This window comes from Chroicocephalus ridibundus, chromosome 1 (assembly GCF_963924245.1).
Source record: "Chroicocephalus ridibundus chromosome 1, bChrRid1.1, whole genome shotgun sequence".
Lineage (NCBI taxonomy): Eukaryota > Metazoa > Chordata > Aves > Charadriiformes > Laridae > Chroicocephalus > Chroicocephalus ridibundus.
Window position 1 is genome coordinate 159807293 of NC_086284.1, and position 26442 is coordinate 159833734.

General features: G+C 42.2%; 1 protein-coding gene across 1 annotated transcript in view; it reads left to right on the plus strand.

Annotated features, from left to right (window-relative positions):
• The first annotated feature begins 12196 nt into the window (after nt 1-12196).
• The window catches only part of STAB2 (stabilin 2), an 88939-nt gene continuing 74693 nt past the window's right edge, over nt 12197-26442 (plus strand). Inside the window, exons 1-7 of the mRNA XM_063320777.1 lie at nt 12197-12453; nt 16816-16949; nt 17805-17920; nt 22154-22239; nt 23078-23147; nt 25334-25429; nt 25731-25856. Of these exons, the coding sequence (XP_063176847.1) occupies nt 12370-12453; nt 16816-16949; nt 17805-17920; nt 22154-22239; nt 23078-23147; nt 25334-25429; nt 25731-25856 (712 nt within the window). The 5' untranslated portion in view covers nt 12197-12369. The remainder of the gene's footprint in view (nt 12454-16815; nt 16950-17804; nt 17921-22153; nt 22240-23077; nt 23148-25333; nt 25430-25730; nt 25857-26442) is intronic.

Here is a 26442-nt window from a genome sequence, read left to right on the forward strand (position 1 = left end):
CAGAAAAACATATACAATGCTAAGTGTTCTAAGGAGAACTGAAAACAAAACAGAAAAAAATACTCTTGTATAGCAATAGAAATCTATGAGGCACAAACATCTTGAATGCTAAAGGCAGCTTGGCTCACCCCATTTCCAAAGCAACAGAGGTGAACCAGGAAAGGTTTTAGCTCAGAGAAGGGCAAAACTCAGGTCAGAGGTCCAGAAAGACTCCTGTATAAGGAGAAACTGGATAAACTATAACTCTTGTACCAGGAAAAGAAATACCGGGGGCAGAGGGTGAAGGGATATGATACAATTCCACAAAGACACAAAGAGAGTATGAGATATTTCTCACACCCCAGCACGCAGGGGCATGCAACCACAGTGTCCGACAGAAGGTTTGAAATAAAAGAGATGGGTTTTTTTCACACAGCTTGCATCTACATTGTGGAAGTCACTGCCACACAAGACGCTATGAAGGCAAAAGAAAGACTATAAACCAGGTAAAAATAGCTGGTTACAGGTGAAAGCCTAGAGAATTTCTTTAAAAACATTATTCTACATTTGGCCTGTTTCTTGTACTCTTTGCTAGACAGCCAGTGCTGGGCACTATCAGGAAGAGAATACCAGACTAAGTGGGCCTTTGATTTTACACGGTGTGGTTGTTGCTATGCTCTTGCATTTTCATATACATTAAGGGTTAAATTCAGCATAATGTCTTCACTCAGGAGTTTTGCCAAGAAGACAAACTTGGGCATTTTGCCTGCTAAGTAAGCACTGTGACAGGAATTAGTTAAATCCAACTTTGTAACGGACACAGTGCTTAAAACCTTCACTGCTGTCCTCATTGCTGCTGCCCTTGGGTGCAAGGCTGTCATCAGCACAGTCTCTTTTCCCCCTAGTCTTTGGTCTATACACTAGTCTATAACACTAACTGAAGAACTCACCCTCGCTCTTCTACTATATCTCCTCTTCATACTTATCAGCAAATCTGGAAACTTTGCTCAATAATAGCATTCAAGTTTTAACACGACAGATCCATCAATGGAAAAAGGCTGCATTGCATTGATCCTGAATTAACAATAGTACACCCAAGTGCAACCTATAGCTGCTCCGCTATTCTATTTTTGCGGAAATTGTATTTAGAACAGCTCAAATGCTGAGAACACATGAAGGCAAATCACATCCAGGGAACATGAAAATTTGGGGTTGATAACATACATTGCTTTGTGGTAAGAATTTCCAGAAAGAGTCAGCTTTTACAACCAGACTCAGATGCTATTTACTCACCTAAATAATTATTAGGAGGTTTTCAAAGGAGCTCAGCACTCAGTGTGCTGAAATCTTTTGAAAACCTGGTCATAATAGTCACAATGGGAACTGAGCTCTTTTGAAAAACTAGTCACAGCTGAGAGTGCCAAGGCAGCGAGAGCTGGATCTCAGACAGAAAACTTGCATCATAACATCTCTTGAAATACTCAGCGGTGGTTGATGGGAACAGATGAGCATCTACTCTACCCTCTGATTGAAGCCTGCATCGGATGAACCACCAGTGGTGATTTTTCCATTATATTGATTTCCCAATAGGAAACCTGGGTTCCAAAAATCCTTTTCTGAGAGAAGATATTGATTTTGAGGAATTGGTTTTATTTTCCCTCGGAACATCATTTCCGTGCTCTGCAGCTCCCAGAACCTCCGGGTAGCCTATGCTTCCCAGCTTGTGGATCCACAGAAGCCAAACTACATGGGTCCTTAGAAAGGAGATATCTGTGGTCATCCTGGGCCAGGCCTCTGTAGTCCCATAAACTCTGCAGCTCTTCATGCTTTCAGATTTCTAGTTCCTTGCAGTCGTTATGCCCACAAGATGTGTTTTAGTTGCCTAGGACTGTTTCAGATGCCTCGTGGTATCCCACGTGGCTGCCAGGTGCTACTCCAGAAGGCCACAGCACTCACTAGTCCTGAACGTCCAAAGGCATCTAAAGAGGCACTTGATGCCTGTGATTAGATTCAGGAGGCACCTGAATTGCTCCAAGCCTTTATGCTCCTCGGCAGAGTCTGAGACAAGCTATTACGCCTCTGAGGAGCTCAGTGTGCCAGGTAGATGCTTTACCCAGCAGGCAAGGTAGAAAAAGGTGAACACTTTCATTTTTTTCTGCAGTAGAATTTCTTCAACTCAACCTGTGAATACTTACATTCTGAGTTGGAACAAAACAAAGTTATTAAAAACCAAAATATTTTCTACATGAAAGAAAAGGTTGCTTCTCACAGATTCAAGTTAAATGGTGCTTAGGAAGCCTGTTAAGCAGAGTTTTCTGCCTGGTTCTTCTCAACCACAAATTGTAACAGATATGAAGACTCACCTACCTACAATTAGACAACAAGAAAATTAGAAGTTGCACTAGCAGAAAAGACTAAAAGTTTTGTCACCTCTTCTTTACAAAGAAATAACTTTCTTTTGTCTTTATTTTAAACTTAATTCTTACCGTAGAATTAAATAAAAGAAAGTTTAAGAATTTCCCATTTAGCCTCTCCACAAACTTCGTAATTCCTCTATTCATTTTACCTCTTTTTAGTCTTCTACCTACTCCACACAGGCATTTATAGCTTCCTGGTTTTCTAGTCATTACCATTTTCATTCTCCAGATCCTCCCAAATCCTTCTATATTCTTCATGGCATGGAATGATCCGAACTGGACACCACAGTCAGAAAGCAGCTGAAGGGAATTTCCGTCGTTAAAATATTCAGGCCACATCTTTAATTATCTATTTGGTCCTCTCTTAGGAAGCAGAGGTCTTTTCCCTCAGGAGATCAAACCAGAAGCTAACATTCAGTTCACCTTAGCGTATTAATGCTACTGAACAAGGTGAGGTTCATGAGATTATGCCACAGTGTTCTTCTGCAATAATGTTATTTCCCTGCGTGATAACTGAAGTTTTTACGTAATTTCACATCTGCAGGTCAAAATTTAAAAACAAACAAAAAAAGCTGAAGTTTGAATTACATTGTCCTAGAGCGCTATTCCTTATCCCTAAATAACTACACGCAGCCAGTCAGCATTTGTCACGTATGTCCACTCACATGGTACCACTCACTGGGGCCGCAGGGACTTTTGGATTCTGGCTGGTCTAATGTCATTGATGATGCACAAGAAGTGGATGCTAAAGAGGGCGTGAATGTGGAAGAGTCTGTCTTTACACTGCCAGAATGTTGCTCATGCTAAAGGATATTAAAATACATTCTGCAGTCACAGAGACAGAGATATAATGCTGAGTGAGAGTCTTGGAAAACTATCTGGCAGGGCTGGGAAGATACATCTGCAAAGCCAAGCGATGTTAGTGGGGCTGAAGAGTTAACATTGCATCTCCAAAAGCTTGAAAAAAAATATCCATTTTTAATATTGGAAAACAAGTCAAGCACTCAAAAAAGAGAAAGTTTATAATTTATAACCTCTACATAACTCAGTTTTTATCTCTTTAGGTGAATATATCCTGTTACTCTCTCTAATTGCTGAACAAGATAATCCTGTTGGGGAGGGCATTTAATTTTGGACTCTTCATTTGTCTAAATACTTGACTTCTCCATGAAAACTTTCAGAAACTGTAGCTTCTTTTTTTATACTTATTGGACATACCCAAAACTTATCTATGTTTGTAGGTGAGGAGTTTGAAGGGTTCTTCACAACTGCCTTCGCACTTCTGTGCAGAGCCTTGCTACACATATGAGCCTTTGAAAAGGTTTTTCTGCATATGCATGGCTCAACCTAATCTCATTGCCAGTTACACGAAATTTTTGTTTTTATGCTTATTAGACTTTCCAGTGTGTTTAACACAAAGTACACTCATTTTACCATACCTTTAGTATAATCAGAAAGGACCTCTGTATGTTTATTTCATCACAGTAAACTTTCTAACGACGTTTGGTCTTCAAAATACAAGGTACAAAACAGGTGGGACTTCAGTGGATGCTCCTGTGTATTTGAAATCACTCTGATTTTTTCCTTCGTAGTGTATGTACAACACTTACATGCTCAGTGGGAGTCATGGAAGTCAGGGGAAAGGGAATAGTTCCCCGGGTGCTCAGTTTTTGACATCCTGAGTAAGTTTGTGGAGGTATCTGGACGCATCCTCTCCCTGTTACCTCATGTCCTGTGTACTCTCTGCAACTAGGTGAATGCCTCCAAACTTCTCCATCATATAAAAACTATGCACCATTTTAATATTGTCATAATCACATTTTTATATATTTTAGGTTGATGGTTGGACTCGATGATCTGAAAGGTCCCTTCCAACGTAGACAACCCTATATGATTCCATGATTTTATGCATTTTGGGTCTTTGTTTTATATATATTTTATGTATTCATTTAATATATATTTTTATCTATTTATTTTATCTATTTATTTGTATCTATTAATTTATACCCATGCGCTCTCGGACTACTTTTAGGAAATCAGTACACCTCAATCGGGTAAACGCGTCCACACTTTTCACCCCCCGGCGCATCTCCCCTGGGTTGCGGTGGGGTTTTACCCACGCAGGCTCTCCCCGCCCAGGGGGGTCGTGGGGACGGAGGAGCCCCTTCCAGGTGCTGCTGCCTGAGGGTTGGAGGGGGTTTGAAGCCGTGGCTTGGGCTCTGCTGCCCTCCGGTGGTCCCGTGGGAAGGGTCCGGGGCTCGGAGGCGGGAGTGGGGGGGAGGCGGGGGGGACACCCCCCCGCCTCCGAGCCCGCTGCAAAACAACCCCAGGACAATCCAGACCCCGGAGATGCCAGGGAGAAAGCCCACCCTTGTCTCTCCCTCCCCCAGCAGGCTGCGGCAGGAAAGATTTAAGGAAAGAAAAACCAAAAACGCACTGAACTGAAGAGGGATGGAGGATGCCCAGGGAGGTTGTGGATGCCCCATCCCTGGAAGTTTTTCGGGCCAGGCTGGATGGGGCTTTGAGCAACCTGGTCTAGTGGGAGGTGTCCCTGCCCAGGGCAGGGGGGTTGGAACTAGATGATCTTTAAGGTCCCTTCGAACCCGAACCATTGTGTGATTTTGTGCTGGTGGAGAAACAGTATTTTGTTCTTCAGCATGAACTTGCGCTGGAGGCATCCTCGCCCCAAGTGCCGCTTTTGGAGGCGCTGACACACACCCGTAGTGAAAGGCAACCAAACTATAGAAAGGCAAAGGAGAGAAGACATAGCCAAGGGAGAGCAGTTTTTCTGCATCTTCAAACAAACGGAGCCAAAAAACACAGCCTGAGCTTCCTTACCCCGAGTCGGGCTCTATTTCTTAGGGCAGTGGTTTGCGACCTTTGCTGGCCTGCAGCCAGCTGGCAAACACTGGGCAGCACCACACTTGGCTCTTCCCCACGATGTCAGATGTCCCCGTAATGTCAGATGTCCCCCGTGGGCAACTTGTTGCCCTTTGGGCCACAGTTTAGGGGTTACTGCGCTGCACACCCACACTGCGTTGCCCGCCTAGCACAGCACAGCACAGCACAGATCCCTGCAGCCTGCTGTAAACCACGGCAAGTTTCTATATCGTACGGAGGAAGACAATGAAAGATAACATTGCGTTATTCTGCTTGTGGAAATTAGGCCAGCTTGTCTTCTGCGTGATTTTCTTTCTCAAACAAATTTTGAGATGGCTTTTCCGAGACAAGATAATTGACTGAAATCAATTTGCTATAGCCGTAAACATGCACATTTGGATAATGTTATAAAGGCTGCATTTAAAAGGAAGAAGGAAAAAAAAAACTGAGCAAAGGTTGATTGCTCCACATCATTATCTGCAATTCAGTTCTATTACTAGTAAATTATTAACTATATTAAGCTAACTTTGTTTAAATCTGACTAGTCAAAACAAAAGCATTACTATGAAAGCATACAAGCTCTATGTTAGGCCAGAATTACACGAACTCTCTGCGTTGTCTGAAGCAAGGAAGGAAGTCAGCAGGTAATGACACCAGAGCTCTGGTGTTTAATAACACAGCCTCTGCTGCTTCCCCTGACTCCACGAGCTCCCTTACCTTATGGTGCCTGGAGTTTCCAAACAGCCCCAGTCCCACCACAGCCAACGGCTAAGAACTGAAAGGTGTGTGCTTCTCGCTGGCCTGCTTCTCTACCGTGGGGCTGGAGGAATCGATGTAATGCTTCAAGCACCAGAAATCCATGCTCTACATCCCTCTGTCCATCCCAAATCCTGGAATCTCAGATTTTTCCTGGTATTTTGGCCTTACACACTGCAACCTTATCGGAACTGCAGAAGTACAAGACACACTTACAAACAACCCAGTCTGCTTCCTGCCTGGAGGTTTATAAACTGCAAAACATGTCTGCTTGAGAACTTGCCATCAAGATCCATTTGAGCCACCTTCTCATCTTGTGTAAACCCATTATTTGTTCCCAGTTTCCAATATCCTTTGATCACATCTTAAAGCTGAAGCTTCTTGCGTACTGACATTACACAAACAGGCAAATGTTAATTCAAACTACAAGTTTATTTTGGTGCATTTATCCAGCGGCTCATAACTGTGATTCATTTTATTCCAAACCTGTCCAAGGAACATGTGTTATATTTATACTCCATTAAATATGAGATTTAATGATTCTGAAGAGTTTTATATCACCAGGAAGAGCCACAGTCTTCGAAAAGGTCACGATTTATTACCAGGGTAGTACCTTCTGTGTTTTTCATGCCATTAGGCTGGCAGCAACGTGGGACCAAAGTCTATGCATGGTCTACCAAGAACTACAATGCAGGAGATGCAGAGCAGAGACAGGGACACCAAGATGACATTCATACTCCTGTACACTACCCTCACGTCCAGGCCTGGGTTACTAAGTCCTTCCCTTCACCCCCATGGCATGAGCCCCCCACCCCCAGGGCAGGAGCCCTGTCGCTCATCGTGGCCCGAATGTCTCATAGTTGAACATGGGGAATGCTTCCACAAATCGGGGACTTATTTATTAAGTCCTATATCCTGCTGGACCTACAGGGCATAGGGCCTTGCCTACGGCTTAACCATGACTTCCATTTTTTTTAGCAACATATTATTGTAGCACAAACGGTAGCAGAGGTACCTGTGAGCAGCCCCTGATTTTGTGGTCGTTCCCTTTAGAGCATGGCGCTGATTTATAAGTTCAGCCTTACAGGTCCCCCACCTAACACCCCCTTAAAATTTGTAGTAAATAACGTTGTCCAAGTTAGCACCACGTATGCTACTCTCCTCATGTCTCCCTAGAAAAGCCCTCTCCGCCACAGCCTCAGCTAGAATGCCTTTTGTTTACAATTTCACCAGCTGAAAGACTCTTTTGAGAACAAAAAAAAAAAAAAAAAAAAGAGGGGAAAGAAAGAAAGCTGAAGAGGCCACTATGAGGATCTAATCTATGGCTAAGACCACCCCTTGACTGGCAGTCTGCATTGCCATCAGCTGTATGCATCATGAACGCATTCGGGTTTAGATCAGCTGTCTGTGCCTTCTCCCTCATTAACATTGATAAAAGCGATGGCCTCTGCCGGGCGCGCGGCATTCCACAGCATACCAGCTGCAGCTCTATCTTAATGCATCCTATGGGCTTGGAGAATTAATTAGTTCTGATAGTCACCATGTTTCAAAATGATGGCTGTCATAACCCTGCAGATAAAATTACACACCCCTAGAATTTTCCACATGGCCCATTCAGACTCTCCGTAGGCCACCGTTGGCCTCCTCAGATGTATGGCACTGGAAAGATTTAACTTGCCAAACCTTTTTTTTTAAATCTTTTTGTTACGTTCCAATTAAGCCTGTGTTAATCAAAGGCAGTATTTCCCAAATATCCCCCCCCGGCCTTTCCCCAAGCCTCCTCCTAGGCAACTTGATGGTTCTTGCCCCCCTTCCTCCCACCTACAATTAGCATTCAGACGTTTCTCTTGGCAGAGCCAAAGCCTCCCTCCCCCTAGGAAGCTTTCTTCTTCTGAGCACATTTTATCTTTTCCTACCCCTCTGCAAGGTGCTTTATCCAGTTTCCAAACAAAGAGCAAAGTGACTTTCCTCAGACATGTGGAGTCTCAAACCGTATTCAGACACCCCTGGGACAGTTTTCCTGCTGTGATCGGCTCTAAAACTGAAGCCACATACAGTAAAAAGCAGCAATTTGTTTGTTTTCTGCTGCTTACTTTCAAATTACTAAGTAAGAATATTAAATTTAGCTCAAGGCTGCCCTCAGCCTTGACAGTCTCTAAGACCTCCTTAACAAGGCTGCTCCCCTGAGAGAGGAGCTGAGCTGCAAGTAGGGTGGGATGTACCAGAAAAGCAGGACCAGCTTTTATTACGCAGAGCTCGTGAATGTTCAGGCTGCAATGAGTGCTCTGCTTCAAAAGTAGTCATATTTCTTTTTTATTTCTTCCTCTAAAATGGTGATTTTGTCGTATGACTATTTGTGAAATGGCTGAGCTTTACATGAGTCTCTGAGAGCTCATCATATGCTCTTCAGCCATCTCTGGTTGAGAGACCTTCATGTTCAGAAAGTTCAAGGGAATGATATACAATGCAAGTCATGTAGTCAATAATCAATTAAAAAAAATTTAAAATGCAAGAAATTACATGGTTATCAAAACTATGTAGAGGAAGGTGAGTACTGGGGCCTACAGGAAGGATGGGGAGGGACTCTCTATCAGGGAATGTAATGATAGGACACCCAGTAACGGCTTCAAACTGAAAGAGGGTAGATTTAGATTGGATATCAGGAAGAAATTCTTTACTGTGAGGATGGTGAGGCAGTGGAACAGGTTGCCCAGGGAAGTTGTGGATGCCCCATCCCTGGAAGTGTTCAAGGCCAGGCTGGATGGGGCTTTGAGCAACCTGGTCTAGTGGGAGGTGTCCCTGCCCATGGCAGGGGGTTGGAACTAGATGATCTTTAAGGTCTCTTCCAACCCAAATCATTCTATGATCCCATACTGCAACCGTCACGTCGGTATCTCCACTAGTTTTTATTGACTTTTCAGACGACCTCACGCACCATATGCCTCACTCTGAGAAAGATAACTAACACATTGTAACGCTGAAATAAGTTGCAGCACAAAACATTGTTTTCAAAAACACCTCCATAAATAAACTATCGCATTTTCTCTGGTTGGTTGACATTTTCAGCACAGAAATAGAAGGAGCAACTCAGAGAGAGTCAGTAGGTGGATGAAGAAAGTAAAAAGGCAACCAGCTCACATCTACTTAAAGTAGGAGCATCCAGTCCAGGAATGCAATAGGAGAGCGGAGGAAGGCATGAGTGTGTGCCACAGCACATGGTATTTGCAGTATTACAGCACACACAATGACTCTTACTAATGTTTTTCACCGGGCTGCTTGCAACCTGAAAGTTTTCAGAGGTACAAGGGTGACTAGCAGCTGAGACAGGCAGCATCCAAGTGGCCGTTGTATCCCCAGGGAGGCTTGGCTGGGCTCCTCCATGTCAAATTGATCCCAGCTTTCAGGTGTATCCATGCCCACTGTCACTCCCACATTCCTTGCTCTCACTTCCCTCACCTGTATCAACATTATTGGGAAAAAAATCCAAGGGGACCAACTCCACAGACGCGTTTGCATTTTGATATATGTCATCTAGGGCTTCCAAAATTTTCACCTTCTTGTAGGAACCAAAGAGTACCAAGACCTCTCCACCACTCCACAGCAGGACACAGAAAGAGGCACAGCACAAAGCTAAAATAAAATATCCTGCTAAAGCCAGGAAAGAGTAGGAAATGCAAGAGCACAAAGGTCTCAGCTGAGCTGTATAAGCAACAAGATAATGAAAATGTGACAGCTTGCCACCACCACCCTGGAGGAGGACAGCCCCAGAAACACACGGGCTGGACAGCCGGGACAGGATACAAACATGTCAAGGGCAGGAGCTGGAGGACGGCCAAGACAAAAGTCGGCAGGGACGCGGCGATGCGCAGGGTAGCACACTGACAGGTCAAATCCCCAGCGGGGATGCCAGAGGTGTGCAGACCCCGCGGCACTCTGTGCTCCGGGCACCGGCAGGGGAAGGGGAGGGCGGACGTGGGTCCCAACCTGCAGAAACCACCACCATCATGTTTCTAGAAGCAAAGGGGGAAACCGGGCAGACAGGGCTTCCTGCCCAGGCCAACAGCACACTAACACAGACAACAGCGCTGGAGCCAGTGGCTGGCCAGTACCTCAGACACTGGCCAGGCCACCAAGGCAACCTCCTCACAAGCAAAGCACTATGCCAGGTTCCTGGCTGGCTGATGGGTACGCTGCCACACTGCACAGGCTGCTTCGAGCACCAAGGTGCCACCTTCCCACCCCCCAAATCCCTGAGGAGCCCCATCCTCTGAGCCAGGTGATGTGTTAGCCTGTATTTCTGCCCAGAGTGGGGCAGGAGCTGGCACCAGGCAGAGTTATAGTTAGCGCCCGGCACAGTCTGTATTTAACCCCCACGAATGAGGAAAATCCTTATCACCAACACGAGGAACGTGTGGCCGGTCCCTCCAGCTGGTCCCTCCTGGTTAGCGGGGAGGCTGCCCTCCAACACGAAGGGAGAGGAAGGAAAGGGAAGAAGGGTTTACTTCACACAAATGCCTATACGCGAGGTAAGAGCAGATAACAAGAGAGCTGATGTGTGTTGCTTTTTATCTCGATCTACAGGACAGGAAAGGGACATGCTTGATTTACTGCTCCTTTCATCACTGCCCTGTCTGAAGTGGCAACAGGCAAGAAACCCATCTGACCTCAAGCCGCTGCCGAAGCTGTCAGCTCCTGCCGTCACACACACAGGGACCCGGCAAACGTGTTTTGCCCGGGTAGTGCAGACCCTGCCCAGACCACCTGCCCACGCTCCAGCAAGACATGGCTGTAGAAGAGGGAGGAGAAGTTTTACTCCCAGACATCCCACAGAGGGCAGGATGCAGCCATGGGCTACCATTACACGGGAGAGAAAATCCTCCAGGATTCTGCTCTTTTGGAGAAAAACCCGAGACATTCCTTCCACCAGCCCAAATTGTATGCAAAACCAAAGATGAAAGGCCTTGACCTCAGAAAAGAGAAACGGCATTTCTCAGGGCCATATGTACTGTCAGCATGTACATCACAGCCCCTGGCTGCTATCTTGTCAGCGTAAACAAGAAATGATTTACTTTCCTCATTGTATAGCAGAAAGGAACAGAATCTGATGAGCATGCAGGAAACACCTTGCCCTGCCACCTCCTACCAGCAATTTTGCAGTACTCAGAACATATAACAAAAGTAGATGAATTTGTGTGTTTTATGTGTATCACCACTGATTTCTTTAGGAAAACAATAGGGAGTTCAAGATAATAGTTTGTAACTGCATCAAATGTTACATTTGCGGTCTAAAGGTGAATGCAGCATCTAGCCATTACTATAAGTAGGAACCTGGGAGAAAGCACTATGTTTACAGCTACTGTAGACTCTTCAAAAACCTAACCTACCTTCAAGGCACAATTTTGTATCAAGGCACCCTTATGGAGCGCCTTCAAATGGCTGAAAAATTATAATGTCAGGGGCAAAAAGCAAAGCTGACAAACTGGAGGCAGCCAGATTATTAGGTATTTTAGACATGAGAGAGGTTGCCCTTAAAAGACTGACCAGAGCAGCAGCAAAGAGCAGCACTAGGAAAGAGCTGAACAACTCTGAGAAGAAAGAGAAACAGTCTTGCTTCTGGCAAATCAAAATGTCTGTCTACTCATCCCTCCGAATCATATGCAAGTAACACAGCTGAGTTAATTTTCCTCTGCTTAGCTCCAGGAAATCAGTAAAAATTACTCAGCAAAAATAGCCAAAAAAAAAAAAATCCCCCTTTTTATCCAGCTAACCAAAGCGGGAAGATGTTCTTTTGGCCTCCTGAGATAAAGTCAGTGGTATTTCTCCCAGGACTACATTCAGGGGACCCACCCTTACGTTATTAGGGCTGATAAGCCAACTTCTAGAGATCCTTTGCTTTGCCTTAGATCAGCTGAGCAAATGTAACGATAACAAGCGCAGCAGTTACTCCAGTCCCCTACCCGTGCCCACCTAAAAGAAGAAAACATCTTCTATCATCACAGTTCAGTGTCCTTGGTTTTGTACTGACAACAGCTTCAGAGAAAGGGATAAACGAACAGAGCCCCACCAGGATATCCTGTCATTCAGTTACGAAGGGTTTATTCAGCTTTGCAGTGAAAACTTTCAGCAAAGACCCTGCATTTTGGAATTTTTCCTGCCTGCAGGCAAGCTTCACATGCTGTATCCTTCACTCATTTTCCTTCAGAAAGGCAAGAGTCCCGTTAAACTATTTGCCTAAGAATGCAGAAGAAACAGCAGCTCTAACAAACGATCCCTTTACGTCAAAATTTTAGTTCTTCTGTCTGGAGGGCTCTGAAGGAAAAAAACCAAATTCTTTACAATGGAAAAAAATCCAGTTTTTTTATTCTTCTTGGCTTTTTTGACTGCAGTGAAACCGTGTTTGACATCACAAGGCCCAGATGAGGTAAGAAGCAGCTTTTTATTCAAGTAATGAATTATTATGTGTCTGTATTGCACTACGGGGCAGGGGCTCTTTCACTGTCACAGAGAGACTGGTTACCAGATACTGTAGCTGATAGAAGAAAAACCCACTTTAACAGTCACTGATGCCATAGGACACTGAATTATAAACCAAGAGCTGTGTAATTCAGTCCCCTGAAATAACAGAAATGCATCCGTTTATTTCACATGAGAATTTGGCTCAAATGATGTTTCATGAGTACGCTGAAAATGTCTCTAAAAAATGGCAAACATGGCAAAAGACTGTAGCTGACTTACTCATCAAAAGCAACAAAAGAAAACCATTGGAATTTTTGATAAGTCATATGAAAGCAGAAATTTTTCGCTAGTGAAAATTATCTGCTCTACTAACCACAAGGAGGAAAAGCTATTTCAGATAGGTGGGGAAAAAATTCTAAGGAACTGAGCTATTGGAAGTAATTGTAAAAAGTTATAAATTTAAGTAAAAGAGTTGTAGACTTTTGAGGAAGCAGTGCATTTGTCATGTACAAATCCTATGGATCTGTGGAATTTCACAAAATCTGTTTTCACCACCCTTGTAGAAAGGCAGAAAGTATTGGGTTGAAAACCTGAATCAGGAGTTCAACAGCGATACATTAACTCACTTAAACTGTCTCACAACATGCGGCTTTAAATTACTGCGTTCTGGAGAAAAAACACTTGTGGAAGAGGAAACAAAAGGATGGGAAGAAACTGTGGAGGGCAAAAAAAGAGGCAAGACACTCAGTTTTGTTTTAAATGGAAAAATACTTTGAAAACTACAAATAAGTACTGGGAAAGGTGTTATCTTATTCCGTCTCTAGAAAAGAGCTGCTAACAAATCACCTTTCTTCTATTCTCCATAACAGCAAAAAAGGAAAATGAAGAAATGGGAGAAAGTGGAAATAACTACACAATTTAAAAAAAAAAAACATAGTTTTTTATAACTGGTAGTAGAGAAAGGATATAACCTATTTTTATTTCGATTTTACCTTTTCAAAATCTCCTTGAATTTTGTTGTTCTAAAAATGAAATGTTGGGGGAGAGAACTTTTATGCTAACTTTTTTATAAGAACTTCTTTTTATGAGAACTTTTGTAGTGAGATAATTTCCGCCACTCCTGAACCTTAATATCCTACAAGCCCAGACTCTTAATGGCTGACCCCGAGCACCTGCAAGGTCTTCAGCAGCATACATGGTTAAAGATTCAGAAAAACCAGCAAACACTCCAAGTTTATGATTCTTCAACATTGACAGTATTGGTTTGACTCAGTGGAAATACTCGTAGAAGTTACGCTGCCTGGACTGTGTGTTTGTGCTGTGTTGGTTCTTGCTCTGGTGCGTGAGTCATCTCTCATTAAGGATGGGCCATTGTGATGGCTGTGCTGCTGCTGAGCACCGCGTGGTTTAAAGGGCCTGAAGTGTTCAAGCCCCCTCATGTTGGTGCCTGGTGAGGTGGTTTTGGACGGGAAGCAAGGTGTAGAGGAGCTCCGGTTTGAGTTTTTGCGGGCCACCTTAGACCTGAAGCCCAAAGAGCTGGGTCAGTCCACTGTCCCACCAGCGCCGGGCTCTGCTGGGAGGGCAGGGAAGCTGCTGGGTCTGCTCAGCGTGGCACTGCTTGTCACTGCTTTGCCAAGTGTCTGAGCGAGTTGTATCCACATTATACTCACATCTGGAAAAAGGTCTCATTTTTATTTATTATGAAATGCATCCGCACAACAGTAAGAGGTTTCACTACCCAAATATAACTACTGTACCTGAACATTGCCCAAAAATCAGATTTCAACAGTACATTTGGAAAGACTAAAATTTGAAGGCTAAATAGATGTTGAAATATACTTATAAGCTGCGTGATGACTATAAAGCCGAGTCCCTCAGAGCTCATGCAACTAAATCTCCTTATCAGTGGCTGCGATACATCCTTACAGTCTTCACTAGGGAAACTTGCTGCTATCACTAACGCTGAAGGAAGGATAACTAACATGGGGAGAAATCGCTGGGGTGAGGTCTTCATCCAGGACTACTGGGCTGTGGCACATATAGAAATCCTGCCCAAGGTGCCAGTGTACTCACCTAGGCCAACTGTGAGCTTCTGCAATGAGGGTGCAGCATCCTACATGTGCCCAGAAGGTCCAACGCTACCTGGATGGCACAGGGTTGCACGTCCACATATGTTGTTTGGGAACCCCTGGACAGAAATACTGCAGGATATCCATTGAGCAACACATGGTGGCACTGCAATGGGCTCCATCCTTGGAAGTGATGGCTTGGAACAGACCCTAGATAGCAAATGACCTGAAGCTCCTGCTGTGATGCTGCTGCACAAAGGGTTAATGGTCAATTTTCCAAGGTGGGAGACAAAGATGACCTTGCAGGGTGAGTGCACAGGAATTGCCTAGACAGGCCAGGTCTGACACTCCCCACTCAGGAGGGCCATTGCCAAACTGAGCAGACTCCAGAGGAAAGCTGGGGAATGACTGGGAAACTGGATTCGTAGCAGGGAATTCAAGAAATGCTATTTATTTAGGTGCACAAAGGAACTGTACTTTGATCTCAGACTGTAAGTATTCATAGGAAGGGACTAGTAAACTTGGTAGGAGAATGGCTTCCTACCTGTTGTGCAAACTACAGAGGAGCAATAGCTGGAAACGGAGGCAAAACCATCGCAGGCAAATCAAGACAAAAGCAACATACCACGGATTGTTTCTCCACAACTGATCATTTCCAAATCAAATGAATGCTTTCTAAAAGATCTTCTTGTTCATGCAAGAAGCTCCATTATCCTCTACTATGCTCCTCTGGTATAATTGTCCTTCCGGCTTTATAATCTGGGAAGCTATTTAAAAAGTCCATAGACAACTATTAACATATTTATGTATTTTCAAATGGGTGGTGCTGCTAGAACTGGCCCCTACATATATGCGCGCACACACACGCACACAGTGGGCAGGTACAGCTTTTCAAGATAAACATTAAGCATTTCCTCACGCTGGCAACGATTCAGACGTTGCCTTAATTGACTACTTGAGGGCTTAATTGAAATCCCATTCAGAGAGTTCACATCAATTCTACTGTGCCAGACAGGAAGCCTGTTGTGGTCAATATTGCTCGAGTCAGTTAAGACCACCTAAATGGGTCCATACTTAGGGAACAGTGGATAAATCTTGGAATAGAAAATGGAGCACTTCACAGCGCTTCCTCTCCAAGAATGATAATTTCATTCATTGATTTTGTTGGTTTTTAAAGATCACGTTTTGCATTAGATCATTTCTCACCATTTGTGAATTATGAACTTACTTCTACGAATACTCACAAGGAAGAAAAAATATGAGGCCAACAGTAGGTAGAGTTCAGCAAAGATTTTTTGCTTTAAAATAGGTCAACTGTTTTAGTAGTAGGAAACAGACACTATTTTTGGTATACAGATACTTTCAAATCTATGAATTCTACAACCACGAAATACAATGCCACTGCTGTGACAATACCCTAAGCCTTTTTCTCCTTTTTGCCACCTTCTCAAGTCATTGGTCAGATTTGCATTCTTGAAACTGGGACCTCCACAGCAAGGGGCACGTGCCCTCAGCATTTGAGCTAGAGGCCTATTACAGCCAGGTTTCCCAAGATGGGCTGGTTCCTTCTGTGGCTTTCTCTAGGTGAAAAAAGAGGAGGCTGCACTTCTCAGTGTGCTCTGGTGGGGTCAGGCCAGTCACTCCTACCAGATTTCAATGCAAAGCCAGACATCATTGTTTTACGCCAATTTGAAAATACCAGCCATAATCCTCTAATTCAGTACAAGCGGTGCTGATAATATGAAACCTGCCTTTTGAGAGGAACAAAGGTTTGTGCTGTGCTCTGTGTGCACAGAGCCACGAGCGACTTCCTCCACACCTTATGTTTAGTTTTGCCATTGAATGGAGGAGGAACTTGCCGGCACTTGTCTTTCTCCATCCTGCTTTGGGCTCGTGAGGCAATTTCAGAACTAACGCTCTGTAGGCTGATGCTGCGTCGGTAACCCGGCTTCTAAGTCTGCTGAACTTAGCATTTGTTGATAAAGCATTCTTAGGAGAAATATGACACTTAGAAGGGTTTATCCTGCAGTGGTTGGACATATTTTGTGAAGACAGGACTATCACAAAGCCCTAATATGTGGTCTGTTACCTAGCTTAGCTCCAGAGCAGGGAGCTCCTGCTGAACAAGGTAGAGCTTGTGGCTGTGAGCAAGAACAAAGCTGTTAAATTTGTCGTTTTTCAGCAATGCCACTGGGGGCAGAGTTAAACCAACTCAAAGAACTTTTTCCTTCCTTTTAATTAATCTTCTCCTGTTACAGATGAAGAAGCAATGTGACCAAAAGCTGCTCGTTCGAATGAAAACAGAATGCGTACCTTGCTCTTTAAACCTCAAAACCCAGTGCCCTGCTGGTTACACCAAAATTACCAATGGGACTGGGATACCAGACTGCAGGTATCTCTTCTGTCAGAGCTTCTCTCTGTGAATATTGTTCTCCATTAATTAGAAAACGTTAATTCATATTAAAAATGTCATATTTTATGCCATTTTTGTAAGGAACGTTTACCATTGGCTTCACCAACTCCAGAACTCAAGTTTCACTCAGAGTACTTCACGCCCAGCTAATCAGCAAATGGTATAAGAGAAAAATAAACATTTCTATTGAAGGCCTATCAGATTTTCTTTTGAGTGATATCATAAAATCACTTCCTTGTTTATTCTGCATATTGATATGAATGATATATAAATATCATATGATAAATGTATATTAACATATAAATTATGTCGTTATATTATTCATATCATATTATCATATATATATTATCATACAAAATCATGCAGATTTTTCAAACTGCCAGACTGGGGAGGTGTGGGGGGGGTGAAGGGCAGGAAGAAATATCTCAAAACAAATATGAAATCTTGTCCTTAAGATTAAAAAAAAAAAAAAAGAAAAGCAGTATTTTAGGGAAAATGTAACTATTTTGAGCTTACCTAACATTTAAAAAATCTTGACAGTAAATAAATTTTAAAACACTATTTCAAAGCAAAACTTAGAGAAAATTTCTGCGTGTAGGTTGCAGAAATTAAATAATAAAAAAAAAAAGATAAATATACTCTGCAAAAGAAACAGCTCCAGGATCTTTTTAGACCTTGGTGTTCAATGTATGTTTTAATGAAGAAAAAAAAGCCAGATCAATACAACTAAGCTTAAAATGCTCTTGTCTGACACTGAAAGGAGGTTAAGAATTTCATTTTTCCGCACAGGAGGCTTTTAAGTAGTTTAAAGCAGCTTCAACTTCTTTTCCTCAGGTATTATCTAGAAATTAAAACACACGCACTTTCTTTTCCGGGATGTCGGCATCATTGTATGAAGGAATTTGAACAACCTGAATGCTGCGAGGGACACTGGGGCCCAGATTGTATGGGTAAGCTCGCTTTTTTTTTTTTTAATAGAATTTGAGTAGAAGTAAAGCAGTGATTTTTCTTACTTTCAGAAACTATTGCCATGAGAAGATTGCTCCGCAGAGCTTATTATAGGAGTAGAAATAAACAGCAGTTTTCAGCCAAAACTTAGAGGATTTAGAGAAAAACACATATTCAAAGCTTCATTTAAAGAAGAAAAATACATAGAAAAATTCAAAAAACTCAGGGAAACCCCTTGGTTTTGAGATTTTCAAAACAAATCATTTCAATTCAATGCTTGCAAAATGACTTTTCGTTTGGGAGGATCCCCACAACAGTTTAAAAATTAAAATTTTCAAACCACAAATTTAAATGTTTCATTTTGGGTCAAAAATACCCTCATCTGAGTCTGAAATATCTCCAAATCTCTTTAATTCTTTACTTTTTGATGCAAGGACTGTCTTTTCTTTTAGCTCAACTTGAAACAGTTTTTTCCTCTGAGTTTTTTGAACCTCCAGCAAAAGCTAAAGGCCATTACTGGAGCAGGGGTAATCAGGAGTGCCTCTCTTCCCGCTGCCCCTTCCTCAGGAAAAGCCTTTCAGCATCCCCACAAGTGCATCAAACCTCAGGCTATCGAGGCTGGGCATCAAGACCCTCTGAGGAAGTTTCCCTGCCCAGATAGAGCATTTCCTTCTCTAGTTAATGGGGTCAAGGTCTGGTTCAATGTCTGTGAAGTCCTTTTGTCCGCAAAATATAATTATAGCCCAAGCTATGATTTAAATGCCAGTCATTTATCTACTTAAGCAAAATAGTCAAACCCCAGCTTATAGCTACTTCTATAGAAAAGATAGCCAAACAGCAGAGGTCGTAGTGCGTGGTCATGTCTTCTGAAGATAACCACTTGTGTGGTGATTTACCACCTTTCAACGAAATGCAGTCTAAATGAACCGGTAGGAGGAAGGCAATGCTACAAGTGATCATCAACCCCTAATTCAGGGTGCTCTGGGAAGGCCACATTAGGGGCATCGGTATTTCTAGAGAGGGACAGAGCTCGCTGCCCCCAAGCCGGAGCCCTGCCTTCAACACTGCAGGTAGGAGGCTGCAGAGGCAAGGGAGGCCTCTCTTCCTTCAGACAAACTTCCTGGCCCCAAAAAGCAAAGAATCAAGGTCTCAGCATTGTTTCTGCTGTCATTCAGGGGAAGAAAATAGCTCTTTGCATTATCGCAATCTCTCTAAGAACATACGGCACGCCTTGAAATGTTTGGAGGAAAGACGGTCCTTCCTGAGGCCAGAGAAAAATCCCTGACTAGGGGTTTACTTCACATTTTGCATCTGATGGCAATGACAAAATTAGGTCTTAAATAGCACTCTGGCTTCCTTAAATGATAGCACACGCTGAAACACAAAGTGTGAATGAAAGGTCTTGTCCCCTTCCCTCCCCACGAAGTAAGGGGAAGATGGGCTTCAGTGGGAGCTACTCCCTATCCCAGCTCTGGGCAAATATTTGCATGGCTCCAAAGAAAAGCCTGGGTACCAACTGAAAGGTGTGTGTTATTGGGCAACTGAATAGAAAGCACTGTAATAAAGAAAAAAAAAGTGAAAAGGAAAAAATAAAGGCCAAGAGGAAAGATAATAAACGTAATTCCATCAAATTATACGTCCAAAATACATCATCTTTACAAGTTCTACCCACTGCTTCAGCACGCGGGGAGTCAGATGAAGAGAAGGAATCCAACAGGCTGCATTTAAAAACACTTGGGAAGTGCTGAATTAAACTCTATGAGACAAAAACCCAATAGATTTAAGCTTTTTTGGCCTAGGTATAAAGATTTGGCCTTTGGTCTCTAACGGCTGTAAGAGCTAAGCAGAAGCATCTCTTTCTTGCTACTTTTCAAAAAACATCCTCAACAAAAGCAAAGGTCTTGCTCCCCTCCAGAACTGGGGTGGCGGCAGGTGACTGTGCCAGCATCACTGCCATCGCCGCTCTCTTCTGCAGCCCCGTCGGCCAGGGGAAGCATTTTATCTGCCTGACCAAACTCATACAACAATATGGTAATTTGCTAAACTTCTGATAAAGCTGTCCCTTGGTGGTGGTATCAAAACAAGAGACAAGAGGATAGCGAAGACAAGGGGAAGTGTAATGAACATCAACTGCAAAAAACCTGTTTTGTCAGCAATTTTAAAGTATACTTCCCTAGAATTTATACCATAAACTGAGTTTTCTTATGATTTCTCTATCTTTGCGCATTCAATAAAAACACCAGTGCCGTTAAAACTGTTCCCATTCAGAGCAAATATTAAACAGTTTGCGCCTGCGTCAGTCCTAAAGATGAGATTTAGCTATTGCATGGTAGCCAGAAATCAAGACTCACAAAAAGCCACTTTAAAGATTAAAGTAAATGTATTTATTACTTCACCTCATTTCTGGTTATTTCATCTCAGTTCTTAATAAATCTTTTTATTTCAGCATGTATGAGAGAAACTCCACTAAATATTTCATCTTTAAATTTATTGGTTTTTCACAAGAAGCTTACTCAGATCCAACAGACTTTACAGACTCACCATTAAGGAATAAATTAAGAAATATTAACAGATTGGTATAAAGCCAAAGCCTTCACTAAAGTTAGGTGTATACGTATACGCATCCACTTACTTGCTCATCACTCTGTCCAAATCAAATTGATTTTCATGAAAACTTCCACATTACTTAAACACTCTAAATCAGGATTACGTTACTCAATGGGAGAACAGATCCAGCGCTGCCCATCTCCACCCACACAGAACAAACTGAGACTCTTTATAAGCGATAAATCTCCCAGTAGAGTACAGCAGAGAACCTGTGAGGGCAGTAGGAGTTTGATACATTTAGATACCACCTGCATCAGGATTACGGTACCTAATGGGAACTCCTGTTACGGGAAGGAAGGGCTTATGGAGGGGAGTTACTAAATCATTTCCACGGAGAGGCTGAACAACTGTAAAATATGAGGATATCCCAAAAGAGGGAAAAAAAACCTAACAGAACAATCTAACTAAAAATTACTGTAACGTGCATTTCCTACAGGCAACCTTTCAGCACAAAATTGAATGCTGAAATATTTCAGCCAAAGTTTAAACTATTTTGATTTGGAAATAAGGTAATTGTTTCTTATCCTCTCCTGTGGGGTGGGGCTTTTGGTCAGGCTCTGTCTCACCTGGTATATCACTGCCTGTAATCATGGTTTTATCTCCAGAGGATCTGAAGAGCATAGCACATCTTTGGCAGACAAGTTTTACTAGTGATCACACCCATTCATTGTACAGAAATGGGTTATGAGATACCCAAATTTCAATTTCCAAGAGCATTTGAAAATATCACAGTCTTTCTGGAGGTAGCAGGCGAAATGAAAAACTTTCCACGTAAAGGAAATGCAATTTGTGGGTGAAAGGAAGAGGCTTATTTAAACTCTAGTTGAGCATCAAATATTGTTCTGACAGCAAATTTTCAGTCAGAGTTGTATTAACCAACAGAAGAAGTGGTCAGGCAAACTCCACTTGTATCAAAAAAGTTAACGGTTTAGTGTGTGTGCACATAGAGGTTCATCAGCAGGGACAAAATTAATATGGTACTTTAGAATAATAAAACTATTTTTGGTACAAGCTATTGATTACAATCACTAGCTTAAGTTCCCATATTAGAGACGGTGATGGTCTCTACTGAAGCTGGGATTCTAGTGAAGAGAACAGCAAAATATCAGCAGTCACTCAAGATCCCTGTCTGGCCTAAAACCCTGCAGCCTCCAACTTCCGTCACCCCTAACATGCAGGGGGAAAACGTAAGGGTCAGAGCGAGCTGAGTAATGGCTTAGCGTTGTCATTTGAGAGAGTTGGGGTTATACAACCTGCAGAAGAGAAGGCTCCGGGGAGATCTTCAGATCTTCCAGTATCTGAAGCGAGCCTACAGGAAAGATGGGGAGTGCCTCTATCAGGGATTGTACTAATAGGACAAGGGGTAATGGATTCAAACTGGAAGAGGGTAGCTTTAGATTAGATATTAGGAAGACATTCTTTACTCTGAGTGTGGTGAGGCACTGGAACAGGTTGCCCAGAGAAGCTGTGGATGCCCCATCCCTGGAAGTGTTCAAGGCCAGGCTGGATGGGGCTTTGAGCAACCTGGTCTAGTGGGAGGTGTCCCTGCCCATGGCAGGGGTGCTGGAACTAGATGATCTTTAAGGTCCCTTCCAACTCTAACCATTCTGTGATTCTGTGATTTCTAGCCTGTCCGGGAGGAGCTGCATCACCATGCAACAGGAGAGGACGCTGCTCCCAGGGTATAAATGGGGATGGAACGTGCACTTGTCAGGTACATCCCCCTTCTTTTAACAACAGCATATAAGCTCTGCTAAGAAATAATGCATGTTATGTGGTATAAATATATTAAAAAGAAAGTATTTCAGAAATAGCAGAGATGATCTGCTTGGAGTTCATTTTTTGCTTGGTTTGTACTAATCTTCACACTATTATTTCTACAGACTTGAGCATGTTTGGGTGATATTATTAAAGAGCTCTTCCATCTTGTCTTTCGGAAACAGGTGGTTTGAGTTCCTCTGTTTTTAAGACTGTGCTATTACTTATGATTTTTTGCCCTAATTAGAAAGGACTTGTACTTGGGACTAATACTCTCAATATAATGTTTGTTTGCTGAAAGTGCAATGTGCAGTGCATACTAACTTCAGCCAAAAAAGATTTTTTTAAAAAACAACTCCAATGAATCTTTTTTAGCTCCCCCTCTACTGGTTAATCTTTCCATTATACCAAAAGCACATCTTCTGGAGACATGTAAGAAGGAGACAGAGTGAGAAGTAGTCATAAAATACAACCTAACAATTGTAAGAATGATTTAGGCATTAAGCTTGATTACTATTCATTATTGTTTACTTGCTATTCAGAATATCTGATTTGATTTGAAGTGTGAGAGCTAAAAATTTAAAATAAATTTAAAAAAAGACAGGAAAAATATCATTCAAAAGACAACGTTTTCTAGATTGCAGTAGTCATCTCTGATTTACTGACTGAACCTTTCACGTTATTTTCTTTTGGTAGCTAAAGATGCTGTTTAGTTAGAGGCTGCTAAGCATGTATCTATCTACATAGAGATAGATGAGAAACTTAAGTTTTGATTTCCAATCTGTAATTTACAGAAAGGCTTTGGTGGGACTGCCTGTGAAAAATGTGCTGAAGATAATTTATTTGGGCCTCACTGCTCATCAGGTAAGTTGGAGCTTTCTTTATTGAAGTGGGGGAAAGAAGGTGAGTGAAAGCTGTATTCAGACATCGGGAAATCGCAGTGAAATGGGTAGGGGGTCTAAGGGTTTCCCGTCAAGAGCTGCTGTCTCCTTCAGGGAACACAACAGGGAAAGAAAATAGGCAGCTATTCAATTCCTTATTCACAGTGGGGCTGGATTCAGCTCAGGACTGTACAGACAACACTCTCAGTGTTGCACTATAAAAATATCTTAATCTTGTCTTGAATATGTTTGCTACAGCCAACAGTCAAATAAATTAGGGATTAGAATCATCTGTGTGTTCCTGCAGGTATACCTCCCTGTTAGCCAGTTATCGTGTTATCCACCGTTCACCCTAAATTACAGATTCAAATTTATTTGATCTAAATACAGAAGGTAGTTATAGTACTATAGTTGTTATAGTTGGATGGGAACGTATCAAATGCATAATTTATAGTGGCTTACAGTGTTTTAGTATGTTTTCTAAATACATCTACAAACTGGAGCATCTGTATTAAGGCATGAAATATTCATGTGGTATTGAAATCAATATATCTGACTCAAAAAAGGCCATTTTGAATCAGGCCAAAAGTTGTTCTAGCCTAGCATCCCATATCGGAGGCCAATAGTTGATATCTACGAAAAGAGTAAAAGCGGCCAGAAATGCATTCAAATTGCAGTGTTTAAAGGCTCCTGCTGGATCCATCCTCCATAAATTATCTACCTTGCCTCTGAGTCCAATTCTGCTATTGCTTTACACAATATTCTGTGCCAAGGACCTCCATAATTTAGTCAAAAATGTGAAAAAGGATGAATTTGGTTTCATTATGATTTTTCACTGGTAGATCATTCCATTGGTTGGCCATACTTCTATTAGGAGAAGCAGGACACTGAGGGAGGGATCAGAGCTATGTGCCCTATTTGTATATGTACCACAAGTGTATATATGTGTATAATATTTTCCAGTTTTGCCTGTACCTTAATGATTTCTAGTATTTTATTTGCCTTCCTAACCCCTGCTGAGAATTAAACAGACACATCGGAAAACTGCCTGAAAAAAAATACTAAGAAATGTCACTTTTTTAAGCGGTAACGCTTGTTTATCTCTGACTAAAACTCTCTTTGTTCCCTTAAGATCTACTTAAAGTTCTTTCTAAAAAGAGTCACGAATGGCCTCACTTTAAATGATCTGTGTTTCTACACTAATCCTACACCACTGCTGACTCAAAAGCCCTTTTTCCACCAGCTGTCCACTGGATGCCACTGTTGATACACAGAAATGTAACTGAGCCAACAATTTAATGAAAATAGGGTACTTGAATGAATTCAATATCGTAAATGTAATTATTTTCCAAGAAGCTACCGGAGGACTCAACTGCATATTAATTTAAGCAACATTTTACACTTCAGCTTTCAGATATTTGAGCTCCTCCAAGTTTTCTAAGCACGTGCAAATACTGTGCATTTGTGACTAACTGCTTTTCAGCAATACATTAGACATTCCTGGGTTTTATATCACAACTACTAACATAGGTAGAATGTTACTAATTAATTAGCATAGGTGATTTGCATGAGCACAGGATATGTTTGTAAAGGCAAGAGGATACACTACATCAACAGGAATAGGACCAGAAAAAGGCCTGAGACCTACACAGTGAGTAATTATTCTTTTAAATAAATAAAGTCTGTTTAGGGGGAATAAAAGTCCCAAAACTCTTCTCTTCTGGAGGTGTTTGAGAGAGGCAAACAGAATTGAAGTAAAAATGAGTAATTTGTTAACAGTTATAAAAACAGTCTCCCTTATACTTTATATTCAATTTTGACTCAAGACTGTATGTCAAATTTTGCAAGTTTTATGTTATTAGCAACTAGTCGGTTTGGTGTTTATAGCATATGTCCTGAAGATTTTCAGGCCCCAGGCTATTAGCAGCCTGCAAAACTCAGTATGTTATTTCCTGTTGTACTCACAACTATACTCACAGTTGTGTGTTATATTCACAACTGTGAGTATTGATCTTCTCATTAGTGGAAGACTACAAATTCAGGAACTTGGGTCAAAACTGGGTTTGGCCAAAGTTGTTGGCCAGGACACTATTTCCTATATGTAACCACTAATGATGTCTTTCCAAACACCATTATTATTCAGTAAACCTAGTCCATCTCTCCACATAGTTTGCAACTGCGTTCATGGAGTATGCAACAGCGGAATTACAGGAGATGGAAGATGTACTTGTTTGTCTGGATACAAAGGGCTCAGCTGTGATGAGCGTAAGTAGATTGTTTTCTATATAAGATATATTCAACAGCTCTGATGCAGCTAGAATTGTCAAGGATGAACATAACATTAGTCTCAGGGTAGTCACTCTAGAGCAATCAAACACACACTGAACCTCAAACCCTGTGTGTGAGCTCCTGTAATCATCATCACCACTTCAGTCAGCAGAAAAATGACAGCAATGAGATCAATGGTCTCTAGATCAGGCGTTCTTTGAACTAGGATACTGCAGAAGGCAATGCCTCCTGGCAGAGTGTGCAGACACAGCTTAACCTGTCGCGCTCTGTCCCTCAGCGATAGCTGAATGCGAGGCCTTACGGTGCCCTGCAAACTCCAGATGCACCGCCTCAGGAGAGGATGGAAGACAACTGCAATGCACATGTCTGCCCAACTACTATGGGGGTGGTACACAATGTGAACGTGAGTAATTTTTATGTCCACCGAGTTCTTTGTATACAACATTGTTGGTATTATAGTTCAGATATTGGGTGCGCTTTTGAACCAAATCTCACCGTCTAGTTTTTCTTGGGTTCATATCACAAAAGCATTCTCACGTGCACAAACTAGATACCTTCAGGGTGAAACTAAACCCTATAATGTGCTTCAGAAGCACATCAGTCCAATTTCTAACAAGCTTCAGTCCATGCAACCAGACTAAAGCTAGTAAACCCCCTTGAAATACATAGTGTGGATACTGGGTCAACAGCGGTTACAAATCCATTCCTGTCACATCCCTCTACTTGCTAAAGTTCAATACCATAGTTTGCTTCCATAAAAATCAACAGCAACCAAGGCCTTATATTTATTGAATATTCATCATGTAGCGGCTCAGCTTCATCACTAAGCATAGACTCTACAGATAAGTAAAGCTCATTTTAGCTTTCCTATTTTTCATGACACAAAGCTAATAGTATCTCAGATAGAGGTAAAAGTCTACCTTAAAGTTGTCTTTATAGACTCCTCAACTTGCCACTGAACGCTCAAATTAACTATATTACAAGAGTTC